The 18967-nt window shown below is 38.3% G+C and overlaps 2 protein-coding genes across 3 annotated transcripts; one reads left to right on the top strand and one right to left on the bottom strand.

Moving 5' to 3' along the window:
* Window positions 1–1971: 1971 nt before the first annotated feature.
* Window positions 1972–11332, bottom strand: osgep (O-sialoglycoprotein endopeptidase). Of its 2 annotated transcripts, XM_066667404.1 has the most exons (13): window positions 11278–11332; window positions 11074–11146; window positions 9283–9402; window positions 8977–9096; window positions 8164–8339; window positions 7883–7978; window positions 7720–7769; window positions 6461–6539; window positions 6160–6225; window positions 5954–6044; window positions 3953–4028; window positions 3737–3835; window positions 1975–2146 (listed from the first exon to the last, which is right to left on the bottom strand). In XM_066667404.1, exons 3-13 carry the CDS (start codon window positions 9395–9397, stop codon window positions 2107–2109), a joined length of 1008 nt encoding a protein of 335 aa, XP_066523501.1. In that variant the 5' UTR covers window positions 9398–9402; window positions 11074–11146; window positions 11278–11332; the 3' UTR covers window positions 1975–2106. The 2 variants fall into 2 exon arrangements, with proteins under 2 accessions (XP_066523500.1, XP_066523501.1); XM_066667403.1 differs by lacking the exons at window positions 11074–11146; window positions 11278–11332 and adding an exon at window positions 10685–10796 and having other exon boundaries at window positions 1972–2146.
* Window positions 11333–11392: 60 nt separating this feature from the next.
* On the top strand, window positions 11393–18734 carry apex1 (APEX nuclease (multifunctional DNA repair enzyme) 1). The gene is made up of 5 exons (XM_066667406.1): window positions 11393–11516; window positions 11955–12074; window positions 13211–13377; window positions 13587–13779; window positions 16712–18734. The coding sequence occupies exons 2-5, from the start codon at window positions 12011–12013 to the stop codon at window positions 17224–17226; spliced, it is 939 nt and encodes a 312-aa protein (XP_066523503.1). The 5' UTR covers window positions 11393–11516; window positions 11955–12010; the 3' UTR covers window positions 17227–18734.
* Window positions 18735–18967: the final 233 nt, after the last annotated feature.

The following is an 18967-nucleotide window of genomic DNA, read 5'->3' as shown; positions in this document are numbered from 1 at the left end:
TTTTTAAAATATTTTCCACCCTGGTTATCAAACATAACAGGGAGTTTTTAAGGGGAGCACAGGAACACATTTAAAGCTGTAACGGAACAGTTGCATAATAAAAGCAAATTTAAAATAAAGTTCTCTTTTGAAGATTTGTTTAATTTTGTGTGCACAAAAAATATATTCTGGTATACTGAGGGTTCATATTCATAAAAGCAAGTGACCTGTATCTGTAATGTGAACGAATCTGTCCCTGAGACAGAATGCATGTACACATTTAGGCATTTCTGTCAGAAATGGGTCCAAAAGCCTTTGTGTGGTGCAAGATGTAAGTTTCTAAATAATGGCTTTTACACTAAAGTACTGCCCAATGTGTGTAACATGAATCTGTATATATTGAACGATCACCTACATGGCTCCTCTAACATTTGGTTCAGAAGCTGTAAAGCATAAAGCCATTTGAGATGTAGCCTGCATGACGTTGCCAGTACTGGATGATGATGACAGCATTAAGTGCATATGTGCAGGTAAAACGACGCACAGAATCTGATCTGACTTTATATTCATGTCCCATGCCCACAAATCAGATTTGTATTTGTTCTAGGACTAACTGAATGACTAAAGTCCACGCAGCCTTGAAAAAAAAGTCTGTCGCATTATACAAAAAAAAAATCAATGACTTCAGCCTGGCGTTGTGAACATATGCTGTGTAAAATGCTAAATACATGTTCAAGTCCACACTTAACAATCCCATTACTTTAAAGTTCCAATAATCACATTTCAACACACATTCACACCTATGAACACTTATGAGTTGGCAGTCCACCTACCAACGTGTGTTTTTGGACTGTGGGAGGAATCTGGAGCACCTGGAGGAAACCCACGCGGACACAGGAAGAACACAGCTAGGCTTGTTATTTTGTTTGGGACTGGGTTTTTACAGTCATATGGCGGTAAAATCCATTATCTGCAACCGTTTATCCAATTCAGGGTCACCATGGGTCCAGAGCCTACCTGGAATCATTGGGCGCAAGGAGGGAATACACCGTGGATACGCCAGTCCTTCACAGGGCAACACACACACTCACACCTACGGTCACTTTTGAGCTGCCAATCCACCTACCAATGTGTGTTTTTGGACTGTGGGTGGAAACCGGAGCACCTGGAGGAAACCCATGCGGACACTGGGAGAACACACCAAACTCCTCACAGTCTCCCAGAGCGAGAATCAAACCCACAACCTCCAGGTCCCTGGAGCTGTGTGATTATTTTATTGATTGTTATTAGGATGTAAGGAATATTTAAAGAAATACAATACAAACTCTATTTCAATCACAGTCTCCAGTTTCAATTAGTGAATTCAGCAACTTCAAATTTGTGTAGACACAAATGTTCAACTGTTCGAGCACTGCTTGAATAATCACCATAGAAATGTTCGCAATGTAATTGCACCATGTAAATGTTCGCAGTGTCAGCTACACATTAGCAGAAGGTCACTAGGCTCAATGCCAAGCATGGGTTAAAGGGGTATAAAGACCCCAATATTGGGCTATGGAGTAGGAATGGAGCATTGTTTAATACTTCTGCGATGATTTGAAATTTATGATTGATGAAACTACGTTCTCTGGCATCTGTTATCTAGAACTACTCACTCACCACTAGTCCCTGGTCTTACAGATGCTATTATGGCCTAATGCAATTGTCCTGCCAGCCATGTTTCTAGAAGAGTACATATTATTTCTGCAGCAAACAGAAGCAAACTACCTCCCGATGACCTTCATTTAAGAAGTAATGTTGAAGGAGCAAGTGTTCACAACTTTTCATGCTGCAATATGACATGACAGTGTTTTTTACTAAACACACAGTGACTACCATTCCAATGGGGATACAAAAATCAGACTCCCATCACAAAGCCTTTAGTTGCTGTTAAATTATTAAACAGCATTACCAGTTATTTAATTTACAAAAAATACATTTGCCGGTTAATCTTTTGGGCCAGTTCAAGATGGATGCATGATGTGACAGTGAAAAAAACAGCCATATAAATCCATGTGGAATTATCAGGATTTTTTTCTTTTTATTTTTAACTTGGATTTGAAAGTAGATGTTTCAGTTTGTAATAGATCAGTCTCTCCATGTGACTTCTACTTCATCTGTCCTGTATCTGTCAAAAAAATGAAACCATACAGATGATAAATGTTAAAAATGTATTAACAGTGTTAAAACAGCCTTTATTAATCTCACAGAAAAAAACCTTTGCTTTGGCACACATACTTAACCTAAGTATGGTAAAAATCTCACAAATTATTACTGCTAGTTATATGAACCCAGCATGTGATCTTATTGAGCAAGTCACAGTTATGTCAAACCCAATTTTCAACCATTCATTCATTCATTATAACCGCTTATCCAGTTCAAGGTTGCGGTAGGTACAGAGCCCATACAGAATCACTGGACGCAAGGCAGGATCACACCCTGGAGGGTGTGCAAGTCCTTCACAGGGCGACACACACTCACACCTATGAACACTTTTGAGTCACCAATCCACCTACCAATGTGTGTTTTTGGACCTAGAAGGAAATAGGTGCACTCGGAGGAAACCCACACGGACAAGGGGAGAACACACCAAACTCCTCACGGACAGTCAAGTGGAGCAGGACTCACTTTTCAATCATGTTTAATATAATTTAAAACTAATTTAAAATTGTTTAAAGCTTATAAGACAGCATTCAGCATTCTTAGTAATTACTTTGGGACAATCCATTTTGTTCCATTCAGTTGTGCACATCTAGCTTGTACAATATCCATAGAAAAGCATTGCTAATAGAATGGGGTGTTGCTGAGCAATCACATACAAGCACTATATCATGGTGCCCAATGCCAAGAATCGGCTGCAGAGGTATATACCTCCTCCCAGCACTGGACACTGGAATAGTGGAACTGCATACTCAGGTATTTGTAATCCTGAACTACTTCCCCAACATCAGTACCTGATCTTAGTAGTGCTATTGTGGTTGGACAAAGTCAAATCCTCACAGATATTTACCATAATCTGGTGTAAAGCCTCACCATAAAACCAGAAGATATTATTGCAGGAAAATGTTAAAACTCCCCATTTGTCTACTATTAATTATATGATTTGTATGTACAATCAACATATAGTGTATGTGAATTATTTAGCATATTGTTCCCAAATGTTATTAATACTGAATGAATATTAAACAGCTATTTTCATAACAAACAAACAAAAAATATTATGAATATGATACATGATGGGTGGCACGGTGGCGCAGCAGGTAGTGTCGCAGTCACACAGCTCCAGGGACCTGGAGGTTGTGAGTTCGATTCCCGCTCCGGGTGACTGTCTGTGAGGAGTTGGTGTGTTCTCCCCGTGTCCACGTGGGTTTCCTCCAGGTGCTCCGGTTTCCTCCCACAGTCCAAAAACACACGTTGCAGGTGGATTGGCGACTCAAAAAAAACAAAAAAAAAAAAAACAAAACTGTCCGTAGGTGTGAGTGAATGTGTGTGTGTGTCTGTGTTGCCCTGTGAAGGACTGGCGCCCCCTCCAGAGTGTATTCCTGCCTTGCGCCCAATGATTCCAGGTAGGCTCTGGACCCACCGCGACCCTGAATTGGATAAGCGGTTACAGATAATGAATGAATGAATGAATGAATGATACATGATACAATTTCTGAATCAGCAGAGCAGAAACTGAAAGCTTTTGGACAGTCGCTTTTATGGTGAAAAACTGAACCTTTGTGTTATCCAGGAGTCAGGGAGCTCTGTTATCTGACCCACACGAAACATTTCCCAGCCAGCCTGTGCAATCATTGCTCCATTGTCAATGCAGAATCTAGAAATCAGGTCTAGAATATAAGTCATGTCTTGTAATGGCCCAAATGTAGCAGTGAATTTTAAGGCACATAGTAATAGTACACCACTAATTCAGAGCAAATTAACTCTAACTCACCTCTCATCTGTGGCAAAGAGACGGGCGCCTCTTTCCTCACACATCACACCCATCATCTCCTGCAGACGGAGGTTACCTATGTGTGGATGCACACAGCAACTCACTTACTGAACAAGCAAAGATATAAATCCATGTGTATATCATGGGTAACTGAGATAAATGAAAATAAATGGGAATTTAGTTATAGTGTGTACCTTTACTTGTACTAAATATTTTGTGTTACATTTTAATTACTGGAGTTGTTTGAAGACAGATTTAATGTAAAAACTAAAAAATAAACAAACAGTAGTGTCGCAGTCACACAGCTCCAGGGACCTGGAGGTTGTGGATTCGATTCCCGCTCCGGGTGACTGTCTGTGAGGAGTTGGTGTGTTCTCCCCGTGTCCGCGTGGGTTTCCTCCGGGTGCTCCGGTTTCCTCCCACAGTCCAAAAACACACATTAGTAGGTGGATTGGCGACTCAAAAGTGTCCGTAGGTGTGAGTGTGTGAGTGAATGTGTGTGTGTCTGTGTTGCCCTGTGAAGGACTGGCGCCCGCTCCAGGGTGTATTCCCGCCTTGCGCCCAATGATTCCAGGTAGGCTCTGGACCCACTGCGACCCTGAATTGGATAAGCGGTTACAGATAATGAATGAATGAATGAACAATAACTGGATTAGGAACACCTACCTTGTATCTACACTCATTTTCCATTTTGTCAGCTTCACTGACCACACATGAGCACTTTATAGTTCTACAAATACTGACTATAGTCCACCTGTGTGATTATGGTCAGGACACCCACAGGACACCCCACAGAGCATATATGATTTGGGTGGTAGATCTTCCTCAGCGCTGCAGTGACAATGATGTGGTGGTGATATGTTTGTTTTTTATGTGCTGGTATGAGTCGATCAGACAAAGCAGTGCTGCTAGAGCTTTGAAACTGCTCAGTGTCACTGTTGGACAGAGAATAGACCACCAACCAAAAATACCCAGCCAACGGTGTCCTGTGTCCACCAATAAAGAACTAGAGGACAACCAACACAAACTGTGCAGCAACAGATGAGATACTGTCTCTGACTTTATATCCATAAGTTAGACCAATGAGGTAGGTGTGCCTAACAGAGTGGACAGTGTGTGGACACAGTGTTAAAAGAAAAGAAAAAAAAAATTCCAGCAGCACTGCTGTATCTGATCCACTCAAACCAGCACAACAGCACTGATAATGATCCACCTTCTAAATCATATCTGCTCTGTGTTGGGCCCGATCATTGAAGGACAGGGTGAAATGGGGATAAGAAAATAGTGGACTACAGTTTGTAACCGTATAGCTACACTAAGTACTCATGTATGGTCAGAGGAGCTGATACAAGTTGCACCAGGTGAAGGTTTAACCAATCGTAGATTTAGGTGTAAAGAACCATCCTTAAAAAGCCTTATCCTTAGTAAACCTTAGGTTAGGTTAGTTTAAAAATAGTGAGACACAATATTGGTTGCACCACAGACACATACTGCAGTTATGCTATCAAGTATGCATTAGTAGAAGAACCCATCTACAGGAGATTCTCCATTAATTTTAATATCTCTGACATAATGCAAAGGTTTCCAGAGTCCATATAGAACCATATTCTAAAAAAAAAATTGAAGAACCATGTTTTTTAAGTGTGTATATAACACTTAAAAAACATGTGCATGACCACTCATCCACTAGATGAGTGTTACCAATGACAGTACTTTCAACCGTAACATTTAGTGTCATGCTTTCTTACATTAATTACATACATAACCTATTTAATAAATTACCTATAAATATTTTAAAATATAGAGAGGTGCTCATATTATTATATAAATTATAAATACTTTGCTTTAAACTTGTTTATCATGTAAAAATTGCAGAAATATAAAACTTTATTACTTTCTGCCTAAGACTAATAAATAAACAATCACCATGTAGGTTAAGGAGTTATTTCACTATAGATACATTTGGAACACAATAGTCTATGGGTTTAACCTGTCACTTACAGCCTACTCCACCCACGATGAGCACTTCTTGAGAGCCACAGTGAGCCATAGCCCGTTCTGTAATCTCCACCAGCATAGAGAATACTGTCTCCTACAGACCAGAGAAGGCTTTTCAAAATGATTGTCATTAATGAAAAATGCATACAAAAATAATTTCACACTGTTGTATAGAATACATTTGTTAATAATATGACTTCATTCCTTACCTGCAGGGAAAAGCACAGGTCCTCTGCTGTACACTGCCCTGTGCTTAACATCTTGTTTGCTGCCTCCTAAACATAAAAACAAGAAAACAAATACCGTAGCTGACTCTGTCCATGTCCTAATACTGGCCTTTAAATATAGATTTTAGTCTGGGCCGTATTTGTGCCGTTTTTATTTTTATTTTTTATACATTTCCCAAAAAACAATTACTATTTTGAATCTGTATACATATAAACTGTTAACTGTCCTACACTGACCTAATCATAATTCAATTTTATATTTAATATTAATACACAATGTTACCTCTATGTATGATAAAATCCCAGAGAAAGAAACATCCATTCCTTTCACTGTGTATGGAAGCTCAACATACTGCTTGCCCCTAAAAACAGTAAGTGTTTCAATAAATCATAATTAAAGCTCCTTTTAAATAAAATTTTACCCATCATAATAATATTAAAATTGTAAATCCAAAGCAATACGCAATATACTTTAAACAAGCAGATTGCCTTGTTCTGAAATTTCTTGCTCCCATGATAACTAACTTCTGCTGCAAAGGTCTATTCAATTCTTCCATTTACATTATGTTTTGATGAGAAAGCAAAGCTTCAAGGCAAGCAGAGATAAAGCTCTGCCTTGAAAACAAATTGCAAACTACAAGCTGAGATAATCAAAAAACGAAACAGAAAAACACAGTCCAGGTTCTCTTCTGGAGAGAATGGACTTTCTGTCATTTGATCCACAAGTTTAACAAATTCTTGGTAGTTTAGAAATAAACATTTGTCCACAGCAATGCTAAAAATGATGTGATAAAGCTGTGACCCAAAGCACTGTGCTGCAATTGTTTAAAGAAACAGCTCAGTATAAGCCAGAAGCACAGAGAATTTCCCAGCACTGCTCAAAATGATTTGACAGGTTTGTGACAATGAAAATATAGTCTCTTAATCATGTATATTGTATATTTATTTTACACACCTGTTAAATAGCTGTTCATGAAGCATTAATATGTTTATATGATGTCTGCTTCATTTTATGAATTCTTGTAAGATGTCTTATTTCCCACAATCTTTGATTGACTTGTAATCATGATTTCTTGTGTGACATTCAAATGTTCAAAATCATCTGATTCTTTGATGAAGTTATTTTTAAATAATATATTTGTTTAATGGCTATGTTTCAAAATAAACATACCCCCTGTTTATTTGTAAAAGAGTACAGTCAATATCTGGCACATGAAAATGATATAAGAAGTTGCTAAATGCAGTGAGAATGAAGAATGCTCCATTGTTGGAATAAGCCACAATTGTAGGAAGATTTAATATGTATGATGTAAACTATAACTTACATTATCGCATATAGAACAGAAATGTCCCCCGGTAATTGTGATATCTAATGCTAAACTGAGCGCAGCAGTGTCTCACTAACTTTAGTCTATGCTTACACCTCTGCATCAAAGCCAAAACTGCTCCACTCTGGGCAAGACTGAGAATTCTACCAAAAAACACTGAGAATTCTGCCAAAAAGAGTGATATGTACTTTTATCTTATGATATCAATACTTACTTCTTTGCCATTTGTTCAATGTTGTAGCCTGGACTAGGATCATTAGAAATCTGTAGGAAGAATACATATAAAGGCATATTTCTAGTCCATGCCAAAAAAAATAAAAAATAAAAAAATAAATAAATAAATAAAAAAATACCTAAGGGAAAGAAAACATGCTGACCTTTATGACTCTTGCAAAGCGGTCCAGGCAGTTTCCCACTGCAATATCTATTGTTTCTCCAAATATTCTGTAACGTCTTTCAGAATAAGCAATAACCTATGGAGAAAGGAGGTAAAACCTCAACTCAACCTTGAAAGTTCAATGAAGGTTGCTAACATGTGATGTCTACCTTTTAGCCTCGAAACATACCATCTATCAAACAAATTACTTTTCATGCTTGTGCATGAGCCATGCAGAACAAGAAGGAACAACTCTTGAGAAGTAGAGTTTCGAGGGCTCACCTGAGTGTTGCCACCACTGACGTACAGCACAGTAGGGTTGTTAGCACCAGTGATGAGTCGGCCCATTTCAATGTGTCCAATGCAGTGGTTCACACCAACCAAAGGTTTTCCCCATAGTTGGGCAACTGTCCTGGCCACCAAGGCTACAGTAACCAGAGGGGCTCCCATACCTGGCCCTGTAAAATCAGGTAAGATGAGGAAAGTAGGAAAAATAAGAAAAAGCAAGAAGACTTTGTTTGAATATTTATAGAGAGATATTATAAGTCTTAGAGCCAGGTTCATGCTTTGGCCAGCAAACTAGCACTGCATCTCAATACCAGTAACACAAACAAAAAAAAACAAAACTTTTTTTTTTTAAACCATCAACTTAGTTCCTATGTACACTATAGGCATATCCAGAAAACATAAAACATATCCAGAAATCCTCTCAAGGTATTAACAGGGAGTTTATACACTTTGCTGTAGTAAGAGTTAAATTAAATGTTAGAACATTTCTGTATGGATCTGGTTGAATTCAACCTCAAGAGCATAATGGATGATCAGCTCTGGATCATAGAGAACATGGTCCTACTGCTCCACAGTCCAATTCTGGATGTCGTTACCCACCTCTAGCCTAAACTTGCCATTGGGCATGATGATCCACTGACATATTCATAGTGCTTTTCTATGGGATGTATGTGTGCTAAATTGTGTCAGTGATAAGTGCACAATTAAACAAACCTATTCACTAATTACAAAATTTATCTGCATACTTCTGTAACAAAATTCATAGTTATAGCCAAATTGAAAAAAAATCTATATTTGGAAGTTCACCTTTGGTATATGCTACACAGTCGATATCTGCAGGTTTTAATCCGGCTTCATCAAGTGCCTCTCTGAGCACAGTAAGAATAGCACCACGATGATGTTTAGCTGTTTCACTCGGAAGGAAACCTAGACAGAAATGTAAGATGTCAAGATTCTTTTTCTGAGAATCAACTGTCCATTAAAGTCAGCTCTCACTAATAAATATATATTCTTCTGATGATTAAACTTCTACTATGCAGTATTATTCAGCCATAAGCATGTCTCTCTAATTAAATCAATGATGATTATGATAAATGTGAAATTCCATCTTACCATGACCAGGTGGAGTGATATAGGTACGTCGAGGGTTTGACAGGACTTCTCCATCCCTCACGATGCCTATACCAATCTTATTGGCACTGCCTTCAAACCCAATGACCACAGTCATGACTGCTGTTGAACAGAACGTGAATTATTCAGTTACCAATATTACAGTTTACTTTTGCAACGAGAGTATATTGAAAACAACAACAGACTAAAAAAGGTGAAATCTCTATTTTCCTTTTCAAAATGTGTAATTTTTTTTTCAGTAATGTCATTTAGAGTTATCTGATGTGAAATACTTTTAAGAAACTTTGAGTACACACTTGTCACAACAGTGTTGTGCAAAAGAACCACAAATATGAAATGCCTCTAAAAAACTACCTCCCAGTGTTAGTACATGAAAAAGTTATAAAAGTTAGGATAGTGCTGAAACGGTTTTTAAATGTATGTTAAATGTGTGGGGTCCAACAGAAGACAGCACCTGGAAAAAGCATATTCTTTAAACAAAATAGTTCTGATAATTTTCACGTTACATAACAACATGATTCGGTTCACTGCACATTTGAGATGGTAAATAAGCGTAGACATCCCAAACCCTGATTCCTAACACAACCACTGCAACAACAGTTTAGTTTGTTTCTCTCCAGTGAAAAAACTTTCAAAGCAAGTGTATGTGGATTCTAATGATTAGCACGCTTGTTGTCATACAGAATTTGCCCATACTCCCATACTGGAGTCCATTTGCCCATACTCCATTCACCATTTGTCAGTTTTTAAACAAAAGACAGTCCAGATAAACAATATGTTAAAAAGATTGTAGAGGCATGCTCATCCAGCATAAAACTTCAAATGTTGGAACATTTATGTGAGAATCTAATTACATCCAGCCACGTGAGTACAGTATTATTAAGGCCAGGTACTGATTTAAAATTTAAAACTTCTCCCATCATAACCCCACTAAATACCATCTCTGTATGTTAAAGTGTTTAGAAGCAATTTCCAAGGTGACAAATAAATAAATAAATAATAATAATAATAAATATAAGGGCAGCACAGCAGGTAGTGTCGCAGTCACACAGCTTCAGGGACCTGGAGGTTGTGGGTTCGAGTCCTGCTCCGGGTGACTGTCTGTGAGGAGTTTGGTGTGTTCTCCCCATGTCCGCGTGGGTTTCCTCCCAGTCAAAAAACACATGTTGTAGGTGGAGTGGCGACTCAAAAGTGTCCAAAGGTGTGAGTGTGTGAGTGAATGTGTGAGTATGTGTCGCCCTGTGAAGACTGGCACCCCCTCCAGAGTGTATTCCCACCTTGGGCCCATTGATTCCAATAGGCTCCGGACCCACAGTGACTCTCAACTGGATAAGTGGTTACAGACAACAAATGAACAAATAAATATAATATCACCAATACCTACACATATATTCAGTACCAGCAGATGTATGAATATTAAGTTAGTCTTTGCCTTAATCTCCACTAATTCTCCCACCATTTGACTGCAGCTCGAAAGCCCAACATCACATGTTGACAGGATTGGTTTCTTATGTTTATGACGTTTGAAACGCTGGCTATCTGAATCCGGCCGTGTGAGACTTTGAAACACTTCATTTCAAAGCTGAAATGCATCAGCCAACACTCTGCTTATGTTACATATGATATGTATTATGTCATACAAAAAAAATAACACAGTATAAACACACTCCTCAATTAAAAGAGTGCATCCGACAAATTAAAAACTCACAATAATTTTGTCATATCTTATATTTAGTAAAAGCAGTGCTCTAATGATAAAGTGGCTAAATTTACCAGTTCAGCCTCTCACTCGTTGCTCGTGGTAAAGGACCATAAAAACAGTGAGGTAGGTCTCCCGCATTGATTCCTAAACAAAAACAAAAAAATCCACGTGTTAACTTGACAACGCCAAAATAATAACATATGCCACCTGTCCTACATATATTTATGTGCATAAATATATATGTAACAGAATAGATGCCAGCGGTTTTAATTTACTTTTCGGTGTTGATTTGGTCAGGCGCTATTCAGGGAGCTCTGTGTTGAGGAACATGTGCGGCTGTTCGAATCCCCAGAGTCCAGAGTCGATTCCGAGTCAACTTTAAAGTCTCCACCGATTGTTAATGGACGTAGTTGAATCTTTATTGAACTGACTCTTAGGGCTGTGTGTGGGTCTATTGTTGTGAAGCACGGATCCTCAGCTCTACCTCTATTTTTCTCCGTTGTGGAGCTCCTCGGTAAGGAACACTATGTTTTGAAAATTAAAAGCAAGATTGCATGATCGTGTCTGATGCAATGTTGTTAATAATGCATTATCCGTCGACATACCTTTTGCGTTAGAGTCTATGTAACTCATTCATTCAGGGCGCTGTGTGCAAGTAGCTTTAGCTCATGCCGCCACAGCAGCTCACAGTGGGGTTTATATTCATTTAAAGAGTAGAGAACTGTTTGGAGATCGAAAGGGTATGCATGATTTAAAGGTATTTCAACTGTTAACTGTAACAGACCGATATTCGTGACAATATAAATATTACTGTTAGCATTTGGTATTTGTTTCGCTGAAGTATGGTTAAGAGTGTTTTAAAGGTTAGTATAACACTTGCAGGTACACAAAGGAATCTTCAGCTAGATAGTTTTCATTTTTTTTCTGTTCTTTCTCTTTCTTTCATTCTCAGGTGTTCGTGTTTGTGTGTGTGTCCGTTTTGCGTGGAGTATCAGAGGAATCAGGAACATGTCGAAGAGAGCCAAGAAGAACGAACAGAGCTCCGCAGATGTGGGCAACGACAACGGAGCAGGTAAACAGTCTGTGTATACTTCTAAATATAGTTAATGTAAATGTAACTGAGTACTCCGTTTAAAAGGTAAATTGTCTAGTGTACTCCAGTAGCCAGTTTGTGCGTATTTCCCGGCTCTCTGCTTGGTACCTTTTTCAAGGTAGTAACAGTGTAGCGTTTAATACCGACTCAACACACTAGAAGGAGAATGCAAACAATTCCATAATTCCAATTCCATCCAGTGCAACAAGTCCAGTCATGAAATTTCCTTGCTAGTGACAAATCACCTTTCTCTGTCTGGCAATCTTATGGACTTATGGAGTCTGTTTGTTGCCAGAAAAACGGTTATTCTCTGATTTCATTGTGGCAAGTGTAAAGTTTGGTGGATTATGCTGCAAGGTCCTAAAGGTCATGGATGTGTGAGTTTGTGCAGGCCAGTCGAGTTCTTCCAAACCAGAGCCGATAGGACTCTTTGGGATGAATTAGAGTGGAGACTGTGAGCCAGGCCTTCAACATGTGTCTGACCTCACAAATGCGCTTCTGGAAGAATGGTCCAAATTTTCCATAAAACCATTCCTAAAATTTGCAGAAAGCCTTCCCAGAAGAGTTGAAGCTGTTATAGTTGCAAAGGGTGGGTAGACATAATTAAAGCCTATGGATTAAGAATGGGATGTCAGTCAAGTTTCTTAAGCATACAAAGGCAGACGAGCAAGTACTTTTGGCAATATATTGTACTGCATTTGGGTCAGTCGGTGCCTTATCATGTCAGTAAGTGCTCTATACAGTGACTATGTGGGTCTGTCTGGATCCATCAGACTTTTGTGTTTTCATCCAAGTAGATCAAGATGTCACCTAGTTTTCAGTGGCACAACAAGTAGTGTCACTGTCACACAGAGTCCTGAGGTTGTGTGTTCAAATCCCTCCTCATGTCAGTGAGGAACACCCACGGTCCAAAAAAACATCTACAGGTTGATTGTGTATTCAGAGGTGTCAATAGCTGTGAGTGTGTAATGCCCTATTGCCCTGTCCAATGTGTTCTCTTTCTTTGTGCCCAATGATCTCTGGTAAGTTCTAGATGCACCTTCACCCTGAACAGGATGAAGCAGTTACAGAAGATAAATGAATGAATGTATGCTAATTTTGTTAACAATTTTTAGAACCTGCAGCAAAGAAAGGGAAGAAAGCAAAAGAACCGGAGGCCCCAATCCTTTATGAAGATCCTCCAGATAAGTTAACAAGCAAGGATGGACGTGCTGCCAACATGAAGATAACCTCTTGGAATGTGGATGGCCTTCGTGCCTGGGTTAAGAAAAATGGGCTTGATGTAAGTTTAATGAAAGTTAATTTACTAAATATAAACTATGACCAAAATATGTTTAGTAATAGTTATTAATTATTTATTAGTATTAGTTATGTGTTTCACTCAGAATATTCACCAATTTCATGGGTACTGGCTAATAATTAACAGGTTATAGATGTATTTTAAATTCAGATTATTTTGCCAATCAAGTTTAATTTTTGTTATTCTTACAGTGGGTGCGTCAGGAGGCTCCAGATGTGCTTTGTCTTCAGGAAACAAAGTGTGCAGAGAAAGCTCTGCCAGATGCTATCACCTCTATGCCTGAGTATCCATACAAGTACTGGGCAGGATCAGAAGATAAAGAGGGCTACAGTGGGGTTGCCATGCTTTGCAAAACTGAACCGATTAAAGTCACATATGGCATTGGTGAGTCTTTATGGAAATGTCACAAATAACAATACTTTTACAGTTGATAGTTTACATGAATCATAGTTTACAAGAATCCAAGTGGTGAAATGTTATTGGACTTATGCCCTGGTCATGGTTTGTCTATAACAAACATCATGTTCGAACACTTGATTGCTCATAAGTGTACTTGGTACCAGAGTACCTTGGGCCAACTGTCAGTTATAAGCTTTGTCACTCTTGTAAAGAGAGTGGCTGAGCTGTTAACTCATCACCATCTGGTGGTCACATAGCATTACATGGGGTTTACATGGCAGGGAAAACTGCCAAATGGACCTAAATGTATAGTGAAAGTTTGCTCTGAAAGGCTGACAGAAAAAGCTGTTTGGATTGATTGCAAGTGTCACCTAAGAGAGGATTTCTCACACTTGCCAGAGGAGGCAGGTGTTATTGAGTCTGAATGAACCCTGTTGAGGACCTACCTTGTGGAAATGTCTTCATAATGCTGTCTTCAAAATTTATTGGTGCCTGTTATGGTGGCAACCCAAGCCTTGGTGCTCTCAGCGAACTCCTGATTCAGTGGATGGCTACTGGCGGGTAAAAAAAAAAACAAACAAACACTGAGGCTTTTGGCAGTTATAGAAGCAAAATCCAGAGCATGGTAGGACTTTGGAAGGGCCATGGAGAATGACTTTAAAGCAGCCTCAGGGGTTCTGGAATATACTCCCAACCATTCATTCACACTAGCAGGTGACAGAGCGACAAGCACCTAGTTTCTATGAGAGAACACAATTTATTGCTGTGTTTCAGCAACAGAGCAATAAATGACAAATCGAGCTGAGATTTTCTCAACTTTATGTATGTTTTAATTCTGCATATCACTTTAAAAATATTTCAGTTTGTTTAATATGCAAGTGATAATGTGATCTGTAAATATTCTTGTTTGGCTTATTTGAAAACAGATTGCAAACAATACATAATGAATTAGCTGGAATTTCCTTTATTTATAATGAATGTAAATGTCTAGTATGAGGATACCCCATATAAGTACCCAAATTTATACATTGTCTGTTCCTAGAATTTAATTATAAATCCCTGCTATTAAATATGTATTTATTATTAAAAGAGCAATCTGTAAGATATTTACTGTACTTAGTCATAAAATGTCTAGGGTGTTTGATCATAGATTAAGAAAACACTCAAAGCTAAGACACTGCTGCCTCTCATGTCATTGCTGAAGCAGTATATTCTTTGAGAAGTGCCCAGTCTGGAGCGGAGTTCCTATGATCCCGCCCTCCGAGGTCCTACCTATGATCCTGCCCTCTGTCCAATTAGTTTTACCATCCAAACCCACAGCTGCCAGGTCTACAAACAGTGTCTTGCAGCCATGACATGACCAGATGAACAGAGTTAATGTTATATTTTACCAGACCATATAGTCCCATTGCTCTTCTATAAATCTCCATGACCAGAGACAGAGTAAAAAGAGGAAATACTGGCCTTGTGTTTGAAATGTAGAGGCAGTTTAGAAGCAGCAACACTACAGAACAGAGCCAGAGCTGGCTAATTCTCTCCTGAACAGCAAATCGTTTCTGGAAAAAAATATAGAAGTACAGACATCTATGTATAGGTTAAAAGGAGTTAATGCCATAGGTCGTGTGTTTCATTTAAAGAAAGTGAGGCATAGTGACATTTGAATGGTGTCAAGACTGTGTTTTATACGAAGAAGGTGAATAACAAGAAAATGATGCAGATTCATGTGTGTTTCTCTCTGGGGTGTGTTGTGGGGTTAAACAAATTAAGGAGTAAGAATTGTGTTTAAAAAGCCTCACATTTACCTATTTAAGGTGGAAGGGATAAATCAAGCTTGGTAGTACACAGCAAATATAATATTTCATGTGTTTTAGTGACATGATGTACACTTGGTTGTGTATTTTAAATGGATAAAATTGGGGGGTGAAAGTGGTGTTTCAAAACGAGTTTCGTTTATAAAACCTAGCACTAGCTTTAGCTTCGCATAGCTTTTTAAGGTGGAAATGATTATTAAATAAGCTGGAGAATAAAGCAAGTAAGACTTTTAAACAGACAAATTTAATGTGGAACTAAATGCTTGGATATGAAAATTATGAATAAGAAGCAAGTACCTGCCTCCTAAAATGTCATTTATGGTTGAAGCGAAAATAACACCAGCCATGTCTAGTCTAAAATTTATCTTGGTTTGGACAGTAAATTATTGTAAATGCAAGGAAAACGGTGGGGTCTTTTCCAATTTTGCCTTTCACTTAAATAGGTAAATGTCTAGTGACATCACATATAATTGGTTTGTGTGATTTAAACGAATAAAGTGGAATAACAGTTGCTTCAAAAATTTCAAAAGCAATAGCGCTAACATTGGCTGTTAAGGTGGAAGAGAGAATTCAAGAAGCTGGCGAATAATACTAATAAGACTCGTAAACTGACACGTAATGTGGAACAAAATGTTTGACTATTAAAATTGTGAATAAAAAGCAAAGTTCTGTTTCCAAATGACATTTATGATGGAAGGGAAAATCAATAAGTAACACCAGCCTTGTCTAGTCTAACTATTTAAGGTGGATTTGGAAATGCAGGGAAATGGCAGCTGTTTTCACTTTTTTTCTTGTGTAGGTAATTGTTTTAGTAAAATGAACACTTTTGTGTAAATATGTTGATCATAGCACTTTCTTCTTAGATATTACGGTCCGAAGTTCTTAAAACTCCTCTGTGGATTGTTTGTTCAGTTTTCTTCAAACTGGCAACTTGCTTAAGCTTCACATCTGGGGAGGAGGCAGGCTATTTTTAACTGTTCAGATTTTAAACATTTGGGGTCAGTATTACAGATGGTTGTTATTTTATCTCATTAAAATAACTGAGAATTTGTATTTTTCACATCTATTCTTTGTCACACATTACTTTTATGTCTTCCTCACTGCAGGTAAAGAGGAGCATGACAAAGAGGGCCGGGTGATTACTGCTGAGTTCTCTTCTTTCTTCCTGGTCACCGCTTATGTGCCCAATGCTGGACGTGGATTAGTGCGTCTTGACTACCGTAAAACCTGGGATGTGGATTTCCGTGCCTACTTAAGTGAACTAGATAAGCGTAAGCCTCTAGTGCTTTGTGGGGATCTCAATGTGGCACATCAGGAGATTGACCTGAAGAACCCCAAAGGCAACCGCAAGAATGCTGGCTTCACTCCAGAAGAGCGCGAGGGTTTCAGCCAGCTCCTGGCTGCTGGCTTCACTGACAGCTTCCGAGAGTTGTATCCAGAGCAAACTAATGCCTACACCTTCTGGACCTACATGATGAATGCTCGGTCCAAGAATGTTGGTTGGCGGCTGGACTACTTTTTGCTGTCAGCTGCCTTGGTCCCAGGTTTGTGTGACAGCAAGATTCGTAACACTGCCATGGGAAGCGACCACTGCCCCATTACCCTGCACCTGACTGTGTAGAGCCCTCACATTTAAACATGCTTGAGGGCAGGGGTATTTTTAAGCATATTTAGCAAGCTATGCCTTCATATATCTGTATTCATTTTCTGATATATTTTACCCTTAAAGAGCCAGTGTCAGGCTGTTAAAGCAGGGAGTGATATAGTTAATAGAATAGTTTTGTTCTTTTTGTCTCAAGCTTTGGCGTGACGCCAACTGTGATGTATGTTTCTCATGTATTTTTCTGTACACAAAATTTCAACTTCTTTAGCCAAAATATTGCTTCCAACAGATGAGGTTTTGAACATTACAAAAAACACAAACATTACTCTTTGTATAGTTGAAATTAAGCTTCGGGGGCTAGTAAAATTAGAAATGTTGGCAAGGTCTTTCAGCACCTGTTCTGAAAATTTTATCCCAAGTTAGGTTACTGAAGTTTGACTTGTCAGTGTTTTGTTTCAACACATCCTCTTTCTCAACTCCTCAAGAATCAGAATGTGTAACACATCTGCTGTAAGTAGGAATATTGGTAGAATGATTGGTTTTGAACATTACAAAAAACACAAACATTACTCTTTGTATAGTTGAAATTAAGCTTCGGGGGCTAGTAAAATTAGAAATGTTGGCAAGGTCTTTCAGCACCTGTTCTGAAAATTTTATCCCAAGTTAGGTTACTGAAGTTTGACTTGTCAGTGTTTTGTTTCAACACATCCTCTTTCTCAACTCCTCAAGAATCAGAATGTGTAACACATCTGCTGTAAGTAGGAATATTGGTAGAATGAAATCAAACTACTACCCTGCTTAACTTCAGTGAGAGAAAATAAAAGAGGATGTAGTATAAACAAGGATTCAACTGGCTAATTTTGAGTTTCATGTATTAATGAGCTAAGATTTGTTGGGCCATGTTTTGACCTGATTTGCTGGATTGGTATTACAACTGAAAGAAAATGTGCCAAGAAATCAGCTGATGAACACTGCACCAACCCATTTACATGTTTCAAGTTTGACTTTTACAATGGCTTTTTTCCTGTGTCAGTGATCTTTTTTTGAAATAAAGTGTAGTTTATTAAAAAAAAAAGTGTATAGTGCCATACAATGTTATTGGGTTAAATGACTCTCCTGGGTTTGCTCTGTACAGTCCAAGAGTATGGTTGGATTGTTTAATTTTTATCATCTTCTCCATAACTTTTGTACTATCTACCCATGTACATTACACCATAATATGTAAGGGACTTCAGCGTTCCAAAGATTTTAGTATGTAAAATAAGTCATTTAAACAAACTCCTATGGATACATTTGACCAAATGTTTAGGCATTTCCTTCTCAAGCACCTGTTTCTACAGGGGGAAAAAGTTTTGGTTAGAGCCTCAGATTGTCATTTAGTTTATGTTTATGTACAGAGCAGTTTTTGGTTGCCACCGAATGTCCTAATAGTGTTACATACACATTTAAACATGTTTTCTTGAAAATGTAGTGAATTTAACTAAAGGCATCACTCAAAGAAACTTTTACTTTCAAACAGCTTAAAAGTGGTTCAGATTAAACAGTAAGCAAATATGTAAATGTTTTCTTTGTTTAAAAATAAGAATTCATAAAGTATCTTGCCTGGGTACATTAATAAAATGTATTTTTGGTGTACCTCATATGTATTTAACTTCAAGTGTCTAACTTCTCTGCATCTCCAAAGACATAACTGTTAGGTCTAGGTGAGACCTGATTACCAAGACCTGTATCCATTAGACATACTAGTGCTCTTTCTAAC

The sequence above is a fragment of the Hoplias malabaricus genome, chromosome 4 (assembly GCF_029633855.1).
Source record: "Hoplias malabaricus isolate fHopMal1 chromosome 4, fHopMal1.hap1, whole genome shotgun sequence".
NCBI lineage: Eukaryota > Metazoa > Chordata > Actinopteri > Characiformes > Erythrinidae > Hoplias > Hoplias malabaricus.
This window is presented reverse-complemented; position numbering and strand designations above follow the sequence as displayed.